At 28.8% G+C, this 11414-nt stretch overlaps 1 protein-coding gene across 5 annotated transcripts in view; it reads left to right on the top strand.

Annotated features, from left to right (window-relative positions):
• The first annotated feature begins 9341 nt into the window (after positions 1-9341).
• LOC108690691 (multiple C2 and transmembrane domain-containing protein 1) overlaps positions 9342-11414 on the top strand; it is a 21056-nt gene continuing 18983 nt past the window's right edge. For all 5 annotated transcript variants that reach the window (XM_018198101.1, XM_018198103.1, XM_018198102.1 and 2 more), the window contains exon 1: positions 9342-9399. In XM_018198101.1, the coding sequence (XP_018053590.1) occupies positions 9342-9399 (58 nt within the window). The remainder of the gene's footprint in view (positions 9400-11414) is intronic.

Raw genomic sequence — 11414 nt, 5'->3', positions numbered from 1 at the left:
ATTTATAAAAATTAATATTAATTATAATAATGTAATATAATATAATATCATTATAATATAACATTAATAGGTATTTTTAAATTGCATAAGTTAATACACTAAATAAAATTTTCGGCAGAAATATAAAATAATACATTAATTAATTCATTAAAATAAAAACAATTCTTATATTTTGTCACAACTTTATTTATTATTTTATTTATTGTAATGTAAAGAAAGAAAAAGAATAGACGCGAAAAATGCACGGAAATAAAAGATCAGTTGCAGCAGCAAAAATTTGCGTGTGGTTAATTAAATTCCAGTCGTAACATATGGATACCTAACGTCGTAACTGCGAGATCTTCTTAATTTCCATTAGCTGTAAGGCTTAAATATTATCATTGTAACAGACATTTTGCTATTATGTTTCTCTATTGATCATTGCAGCAAACGTTTTCTGTATAGACAATTTGGTAGCAAGTACAGTTTTCAGCAAACCATATTTAGCTGTGGTAGAGACAATTTCCTTTATATTGACATATCCGATAATTATGACAACTAACTTCATGCTAAATAAATTGATCTGTAACTGTAAATTGATCTGTAAATTGATCTGTAAGACATGCATCACAGACTTTGCTATCATCCTTATATTAGCTACAGCAGCAAATTTCATAGCTATAGTAGCTAATGCATTTCAGCTAATCAGAATTAGCTTTAGCCAGCAACAATTTTTTTCTATGAATGAAATCAATATATTAGATTAGAATTAAAAGAATTAGGAGCAAGAAAAGAATGAGAATCTCAATAGAGAGGTTACAGATTGTCGCGGCAATAAAAAGAATTTTATCAACATTTCTTGAAATATATGTGATTTCTAAACTCATAAATAATTTTTTGTACAATAAATAATTTTTTTGCTTTTACATTAATCAGAAAAGTACTAACAGTAAGATATGTAAATATATTTTTTTTTCTTGTAGTTATATACAGTATATTTTTGAGATTTAAAAATCGAAAAAAATTTGCGAAAAATAAGTTTCAAGCGGAATAAATATTTTTGTTATAGACTCAGATTTTTTTTGCAATGTAAATTTTATGATATAATTACTGCGTTACACAAATATTATTTACAATTTTATTGTAGAAAATGAACATGAATCCGCGAATGCGAATGAATTGTATGAATTTGAAAGTAAATATGAATCTGTGAGTGCGAATCATGAAAATAACGTGATCGCTTGAGACGAAGGTGTGGTTTATACAATTATTTTAATGTATTCCTCGTTAATTAAGATACGTCAAATTATGATACAAAATAGAAGTATCACGCACTTCAAGTAGTCTCTCTAATATTCACATTTGACTTCGCAATATTATCTATTAATTTATTCTTTTATGTATATAGCAGAATAGAACAACAAATCATGATTTAACGTTAAAATGATGTTAAAAATCTGATGAATCTTAAATTTGGAGTTTGACATCATTTTGATACTATATGACTTGTTGTTCTATTAGGATACGTGCATTCGCAAAGTAATCGAATTTGCTCTTAAAATTGTATTACGACTATTAATTTCACATGACGGTAAGTGAGGTTGCAGCTCGTTGTAAAATTACTCGATGTTAATTATTTACATTGGTAGAACTATATAGATTTTGTTGTAAGTTCTTTAGTTAGTTATCGATTTTTTCACAATAATAATACAGAAAACATCTATATAATTCTCAAGTTTTTTTTTAACTTTAATTAAGAATTCAAAATAGTTAATCTAAGTGTAAATAATTTTAGAAAATACATCACATTAAGATTCTTGTTTTTTGAGGAACTCAGAGAAACATTTTTTCGTTAAATTATAATATATCAAGATTATTAACATTAATATAGTTTTACGAAAGCGTTGTATGCATTAACTTATAATATTCTACTGTTTTTATTAGAAAGAGGAGTTTATATATATAAATATTTAGTTTCTTATTCCTAATAACAATATTTTCTCACACGATAAGACGTTTTAATTCGTAGTTAACATATCATATTTTCTATATTATATATATTTTCTATATCAGAAATGTATTTCAACTGTTATCCAAAGTGAAAATCTTCATTAATTCTGTAGTCCATCCTTGTCACGGATTAGGCGCTATTTGCCACTTCAAACGAAATCTCAATTTCCCGAAGTCACTGGGTTCTCTCCTCTCGACCGGCCCTGGTCTCGCGGGTCGATAAAGCCTCTCACTCTCTCCCGCTTCCACATCGCGCATCCTCGATGAGAGACGAGGTGGACGAGGAACAGCCGAGCAGGACGGAAAATCGTGGAGTTCTGTCAGTGGCCTCTCGGACACGGTAACATCGAAAGTAGAGAACGTCTGCGGTAGAACGTTCCTCGTTCCCTCGATGCTTCGAGGCCGCGCACACGGAGATTCACGCGATAATTAATTAATCGCGAGCACGAATCTCGCGGACTCGCGAGCGTTGATGTGCACGGAAACGTATACGACAGTGGTAACATATTCTGTTCTAAGCCACGCTTGACGTACCGCCGACGTATCGTAACATTCGTGTGCGTTCACGTGTCAACATCGCAAGACGTCGAACTGAACGTTCGATTAGTTTTTTTTCTTACAAATTTACGTCTTCCCGTACGAGAAAGACGCAGTTATTCTCATTCCAAGTTATCGCGGATCTGTGGTGTACCATTCCTCTCAGCACCTCCGAGAAAGACATCCGAGAAAACGTTCGGCGTGTGACATCCTCAACATGACATAACGGTGATCACGAGGTGATCATGACATCTTTGCCAAAGTCAATGAGAGCATGGCGAGCAATATATATATATCTTTTATTTATTAATGTTAGTCAATTTTTTGTCTCTCTCTCGGATTTTTATCTTTTTCAATACTAAACACTCGATGATTGTCAATATTAGCTTGATGTGCAGGAACTCTTTGAAAAATACTTTTAAGGGATAAAGGTGATATGAACATCGACAATGCGCGTTGACACGATTCTCCTTACAAGCTTATTCTATAGCTTATTTTATACAAGGAATATCTCAAGTTTTCAGCATTTTCTTTCATCTTTTTGATCAAATATATATATCATCTTTTCTTTTACACTTCTTAGACAGGAGCGTTAGTATTGATGTTATTTCACAAAGAAAATAAATATCAGAATATTCATAGTTTTAGAATTATAAGTAATTAAAATAAAAATCTTTTATACCGAGAAGTGGAAAACAAAGAAACAAAATAAATAAAGAAACCTTATTTTCAAGTTAATCTAGATAGACCAAACTTAATTAGAGAAAATTTAATTAAATATTACCAATTTCCTTAACTTAAAATTGCTTTGACAATTTAAGATATCTAGTAATTGATTAAAATATTGAAAAATATATAATATATATTAAATAGAATCTTTTTTTTTTAATTATTTCTTTTTTTATATTACAAGATGTCTAGAAAAAATATTAGTTTTTAAATGCTTACATCTCAGAAAGCTGATTGAATAATATTTTAAAAAAATTTTGTTGCAATTTAAAAATTCATAAATGAAACATACATTAAAAGGAACTTACTATAAATAATTTCAAAAGGTTTTCATATTTTGACCGACGACTTGAGTTAATCATTAAAAATGAATTAATTGAGAGTGTATCGCGTGACACTTCTGAATGCAACTGCTGGCAAATTGTAATTTTATACAGTTTCATCGTTTTTTTCATTTATATTTTTAACACATGCCAGTGAACTATTTGATCGTTATTTTTGCTCCACAGAAAAATAATAATGGGCAGCAGGTCACGATGCCGCGAGCTGCCAAGGCTATAGATCTATATTATGCTTACTCTATCTATTGCTAGATACGGGTATTTAATTCTCATGACATTGATTATCACAGCAACCGAACAAAGCTCAATCTCGAACGGCTGCACCTGGCAGTGAATGTGAGATACAAATGTGGGCTGTATGTAAAGTCGAGTGGAACATATGCTCGCGAAAATGAAGCCATTCATCTTTTCTTTGACCCTTGAGAATTATGAAATATTAATGATATATCACATGAAATATCTATGAAATTTAATTTAATCTTTTGTAAAATAAAATGGAATAAAGTATATTTTCATAATATTTAGTTTTATTACAGCAAAAGTTGAAATACGTTGAATATTAATGTAGAAGTAGTGATAAACGTATCATTTTTTTACATGCATGATTTTTAATTCGTAATAATATATTGCTCTTTTACTTCAAAAGTGACACAACTCAAAAAAGCACGATTTTCGAGTTATTATAATGAATAAATTCAATAAACATTATCTTATCAAAAATGAATTAATTTCACAAAAAAAATTTATTAACCATCAAAATTTATAAATCATCAAAAATTGATTAATCATCAAAAATGAATTAATTTCACAAAAAAATCATCAAAATCATATAAAATCATTTAAAAGAATGATTTTTTAAAGATTGAAATAAAAATGACATTTTTATCATTTAAAAAATATATTCTTTCTGCTAATATTAGTCAATAAGTTAAATTGAAAATCAATTTAATGTTTTAGCTTAATGTTTTAGTTATATCATTTTTTAAGTAAAAGAACGATATATGTAATAATATTAAAATCTCGAATACAGATCCGATATTAAAGTGACAAAATTACGCCAGAATGCTTAAAGATCAAAGTAAAGAAAAGTGTATGTATAATAATATAATATAATTAATATATCATCTTCCATCCAATAGCGCAACATCCCAAGATGGGACAGAGCCTATCTCTCATGAAATTTTCGTAACAATAGATTATTTTCCGGAATTAGGTTGTTAGCCTAATATCCAATCTCCAACTTGGGGAATCTGTATTATATATCTACTGATATATGGAATTCTACAGTTTAACGCCGGATCTGAACGGCGCTGATGATCAAAGATTTCTTAACCAGATGGAGTTATTTTCGGTTTCTTAACGTGAAAAATCGCGTATGTGGGCGCAACCCACTATATCTATCGCGAATAAATCGCACAAAGATCACGAATTAATCGCATCGAGTGGCAAATCACTCGATGCTTAATATGTCATCTTCAATTTTTTTTAATTTTAAAGGTATTTATGCATGTTATATTGCTGAGGGAGGAAGGGAGAAGGAGTTATTTCAGATATCGTTAATAAGGAACAATAATTAACATAAAAAGATCAAAGGTGTAAAAATTTGCAAAAGTTTTTCAATCAGACGCGCTATTGATCCCAGTCACCTGAAGCGTCTTAACACTCGCTCACTGCGTGGGGGAACTTATTAAATTTATAACGAACAAGAGTGAAAAGTTAAATCTGAAATGAAAATATGGCGCACCGGACGCGAATATCGGTGCACCGAAACGAAACTGATAGCGCTGAAACGAGATTGTGGTTTATCGCCTGCGTAAAGGTCGCCACAAGTTCCGCGGGTAATTACGTCGCTGAAATAACTTTGCATAGGCAAAGATGATCTAAAAAATTAAAGATCTGTTTTTTATGGCTGAACTAATGTACTTTTGGAACTTGAAGTAAGATATAATAGGCATATGTTATATTTGTTGAAAACAAGAAAGAGAGTTCTGATCCAGTTTAGAACAGAAAACAGATCACAAGATCGGAGAACACACTTATGAGATTCGATCGGTCAAAATCGCGGCAAAATCGGAAAAGTCTTTTGCGTGCCAAAACGCATCGAAAGAGTACAATAAATTTGTTTTCGTTTCGAAACATTGTTTTCGAGAAAATTGAGAACTCGAGTGTTAATAAAAAATGCCATACATCTTTTTAAAAGATCTTCAATAAGTTTAATACAATGTTTTGCACTGATAAATACAAAGAAAAATAAGAAGAGAATAAAAAAAATAAACTATTGTTTTCTCTTTCGATAAATAATTGTTTTACCATATATCGCTGAAAAAGAATCTTGAAAAGAGAATCTGAAAAGAAATACATTTTATTTCAAACGAAACCAGACAGGCGAAAAATAGATCTATATGAATATTGAGAAAGAAGTGCCCGTCTTAAATCAAGAATGCGTTTTTTATAAGATTGCTTATGCGCTTTGATTTTCAAATCAAATGAAATCTGTCATATCAAAAAATATGATTTAATAATTCGTCAGTTTTGTATTTTCTAAGATAAGATCTGGCCGTTATTTAAAATATTACAAGTTTTTGAAATTGTAATATATTTTTTGTCAAAAATTTATTCAGACGTATTTTTATTATTGAGGCTAAAATTACGTGATCAGATTAGAAGACATGGATGCAATTTATAAAAGCGATATTATCAAATATTGAAATAAATTGGTATTCGCATTTTCGCTTTATTGTTGAAGTTATTGATGATGACCTTGAAAATCCAAAAAACAATTTCATAATTCACATAAAGCACAAATTAATCAAGACAAATAAAAATGCAGAGAAAATAAAGAAAATATAACACGTATTTGTGCGAAATATGTTGAGCTTTTAATTCACGTTTCAACTTATTTAAACTTTTTGAATGATTAAATTTATTTATTAATTGTATTTAAGTTTTTAGTTGTTTATCAAGTTGAAACTAAAGTAAGTAGTTCAATAGTTGAAACTAAAGTAAGTAGTTCAATAATTCTTAGCTTCAATAGTCTTTCTTCGAAAAAGAAATATTGTACGATAACTTTATCATTGAATTTAGAAGTTCAAGAATTGAACCTAAAAGATTGATTGATATAAAAATAGAAAGTAAGATTTACATCTTTCTTCCTCCAAAATATTATATTTTATAACTTTATATGCTCTAAAACTTTAAATTCTTTAAAATATAAATATTTTCTATATAATAGCCGGAATTAATTTTTCTCATTCAATTATTCTTGTACTTCAAATATACAATAAATTATTTTTTCATTACTTTATGCGATATCGATTACCATTAATTTCTGTTTTAAGTTTTGCATTATGAAATTAAAATATTCTGTGTCGTATATAATGCATCAGTAACATGCAATTATGCGTGGAAAAGCGTAATTAAAAGTAATGTGCTCTGGCAATTACTATAATTAAACCTGTGCGGCAGTATAAAGTACAGTGTGTTCTATTGATGATGTTATATATCGACTGACATATTTTAATCTTTCGACGAATTTTTATAACATTCTGGAAAACTTTCAGAATTTCTTGCGAAATGAGAACATAATTATGTTTTTTTGTAAAAACTCTCAAAATTATGGCGTACAATATTATACTAACTTAAATAAAAAAGATTTGCATACACTTTTAAATTAGAGTTGGTTTAAAGTATTAAGTAAAGACGGATTAATTTATTTTATCATTTCAAATCGTTCATTCTGTGATATTTCAACAGTGCGATAAGTTTCATTATTTAAAGTTTTACATTGACATTCGGAAACAACACATAACAACTACTTCTAACTTTGCTAATTTAACTTAAAGCGGATTACATTTTGTGGTAAAGTATAGAAGTGGTATAAATTTCTTCGAAGCATCGTGCTATCTTTTGTTATTTATTTCGTGATAGTAACGTGAAGTTCATACTCTAGTATTGTACGTACTAATCACTTAAGTAAGTCGTTTACAACTTCATAGGCAATTTGTTTAAGTTGCTCTTAATTTTAATGATATTCTTTCAATGAATTGACATTTATTTCTTCTTTAATAAAAGTATTAAAACATTTGTAATATTTTAATTATAAATAAAGGAAAGAGAGAGAAAGTTCTTTACAAAGAGAAAGAATTTTTTTCGCAAACTCAATTGCAGAAAGATAAATTAAAAACGAACTCTTATTTTGCAGTTCATTTTAAATTGACTTTATTTTAATCGAACTTTAATTTGTGATTATAAATTTTTATTATAAATATTATGGGTTTTATTATTAATATTAAAAATTGAAAGTTATTATGTAATAAAGAATTTACCTTGAAATGTTCGCTGAGATAAAATTAGTCGCTAATTTAAATAATCTGTTATTAAATTAGCAGAAAATTATAAGCTAAGCAGCTCCTTTATTAGCTTCTGAGTTTGACGCCAAACCATTATATGGAATTATATGCACGTAATTATACAAGAGATAGATAATCCTTCGTCATATTATCATCCATTCAAAAGTTAACTAACTGTAAGTTTTCTAGAAATTTGCTTAAACATACTAATTAGATCCTACGGTGAATATATCACCGGAAATCCCAGACCGATGTTATTGTCATATTCAAAGTTTATGTATACTTGCAAAATAATTACTGGAGATAAACAATAGCAGCTTCTATTACAATTCTAGATTTAACAACCAGTAACATGTTTGGCTAATAAGCAATCAATGTTTGTTGATGAATAATAATTTAATTGAAAATATTGCACTATTACAAACGCAATAAAAACGAAATTTAATCTTTTTATAATTATATTATAGAAAAAGATATAAATAGGTGTTATTACATCTTTTATCTTTTACTGTACTTATACTATTCTTTTTACTCTCTAAAACTTTGGAGGGAATCTTATTCTGAAGAACGAAATTTCACTCTTAAAGATCGAAAATTGAACTATTTCTTTCCAAGACTAGTTCAATTTTCTCTTTAGAGTAATATTATCTCTTCAAAGAATTTAAAGAATATATAAGAATATATAAAGAATATTTTATATTTTATATATTACATGTTAAAGGAATTTCTTAAATTTAAAAAACTCCAATGACATATTTAATCTTACAATTTTCAAAATTTTTTTCTGGGACAACTACATGAACTTTGTACGAAAACATTTTGTTCTACACTTTTCATTTATTTTTGCATGTAGAAATATTTTCTTTGTTTTCTTTCTAGCTACGAAGCACTTTGTATTTTGCCTAGCACCAGTTACTCATTACTCCAAATGACTTTTTTAATTGAGCGTTTATACGCCAACACTCTCATTCATAAAATAGAGAATGTCTCCTATATTTTCCTGACATACAACAATACAACAACAATTAACATAGAGAGTTCTTTAATGTCTATTCTGTAAGTAAATTCGATAGGGCGAAAAAAAAAGGGGAAATCTCTGGGTATCCAACTTTAGCTTTATATTAAAATACATACTGTAGGGCTGTACAGCTAATCAATATTTACAAGAAAAAAAGAAAAACACTGATTATGATGCTGCAGAAGTCATTGACATCGTCGGAAATCGTGTGGACATTGCAAAGTCGGAATATGTGCCAGTTGGTCGACGCTGTGGGGTCTCATTAATCCATCGGCGAAAACATGCTATCGGAATGCGGCGGGTTGGTGCACTTCAAGAAGAGACTAAAGCCTTGCAAGCAACGGTCTCGAGAACTAATTCGCGTTTTTGGAGGATAAGATGAGCAAAAGTGTGGAGTTACTCGCTGGATCGGAGGACAGTGAGCCAATACCTACGAGTAAGTAATATTGCAATATTACGAAATTGAAATAAACTTTATTTTTGCGAAAACGATTGATAAGAATAATTATTGTAATGGCTGGGAACAGTTGGTAATTGTCCCATTTTTTAAATAGTTTTTTAAATTTACAAGAATTATTGGATCCTTTAAGTTACTAAAAAAGTCATTTTAAAAATTAATAATAAAATATAAAACGTTATCTAATAAACTCATCCAATAACCTCATATCTAATAAACACATTCAATAAACTCATATCTAATAAACTCAAGAATAATTAACGTTTAATGTAATTTCCTAAAAGCTTAATAAAAGCTGGATATTAACTCTCTTATTATGTTTCTTTTTCTAAATAATTTGAATAATTTATTTAGCGATACCGAAACATTTCTTACTTGTCTGGATAATCTATGAAACAATACATTATATACTGCAAATACTACAATATTATTACTGTAAAAATTGTAACCAACAATTTTCTCAACGTTTGATAAAATAATTATTGGATTCCTCCTATTCCTGATACATGATCGACAGATGTAATATTCTAGCTAGATAACTGAAGTATCAGATTGATTTCCGCGATACATTAGCTTGTTAAGATGATTTCCGGTGGAAGGAAGACAAAATCCAATAAACGACGAATGCATTTGCCTTATACATTTCCGGAATTCCAGAATACACATGTAGAGTGTATGAGTACATGTCGCGTAGCATGATATTTCTGCTAACAAAAACTCGACTGTAAAATTAACAGAAAAATTAATTAAAATTACGGTCATGTTGAGTGTTCTGTACTTTAAATTCATATTAAAGTCTTATAATTGTATTTTTGTTTCTTGTTGATGCAATAATTACTTTTTGTAAGTCTAAAAAAGTTAATAAAACAATTTAATTTAGATGTAATAATTTTTAATTCTTTAAAAAAAATAGAGTATTCCTTAATAAATAAATACTCAGCTAGCTGTTATAAGAGTCGGAAATTTATATCGATTGCACGACACATCATCGTTCTCAGAATATAATAGAAAGTATATACTGAGCCTTTTAAAGACATTGTGATGCGTATTACTATGTTTAATAATACAGACGGATCGATATGCTTACATATAAGTACATATAATGTACTTCCCTTGTAATTCTTCTAAAAGCATTATGTATTTTTTCTTATATTCCGAGTCCAAGCTTGTTCGGTTTCCGCTCTGTTACATTGACATGCTTTCAGTTTGGTTATGAGTGGAAAATACTTGCAACAAGCGTTTTCTTTATTAAGTTGAAATAAAATCGATAGAATATAAGTTATAAATATACAGATATACAATATACAGATAAATAAATAAATCGTAAGTAAAGAATTTTTCCATATTTTTTAAATATGCGAAGTAGAAAAATTAATTCTAAATGTCAAACTTGGATGTTAAATATATATGTATGTGTGTATATAAAACGCGCGCGCGCGCGCACGCACGCACACGCTCACGCACACGCACACGCACACGCACACGCACACGCGCGCACACACGCACACACACACACACACACACACACACATGTAGTAAATACGTATACGTTGGATTAATCATTTTAGAAATGGTAGGAAATAATAATAAAGAGCGTCTCTTCTATTTGAAAAATGTTGAGATATTACGTTAATCTTTGCCAACAGAAACATTGAAAGATTAAGTACTTAAAATGATTTAATGAACTTTATACTTGATATACGACGATTATATCTTAAAATATTTAATTACTAAAATAGCATGAATAAAGAGAAGAAAAATTGTAACAACAATTTTTTTCCGAGTAAAAAAACCTAGTTTAAAATATTCAATGTATCGAAATGTGCACCAATATCGATAACAAATATTTCGGAATTGTATTTGGAATGAAATCTATCTCTCCGTTGGGAAATCGCACAACTGTTGACATAAATGTTGCAAAAATTGAAAAATATTGCAAGTATCATTGACATTTATGTAATATTTTATTAATAAAAAACTATTATTTATTTAAT

Source organism: Atta colombica, unplaced genomic scaffold (genome assembly GCF_001594045.1).
Source record: "Atta colombica isolate Treedump-2 unplaced genomic scaffold, Acol1.0 scaffold35, whole genome shotgun sequence".
Lineage (NCBI taxonomy): Eukaryota > Metazoa > Arthropoda > Insecta > Hymenoptera > Formicidae > Atta > Atta colombica.
This window is presented reverse-complemented; position numbering and strand designations above follow the sequence as displayed.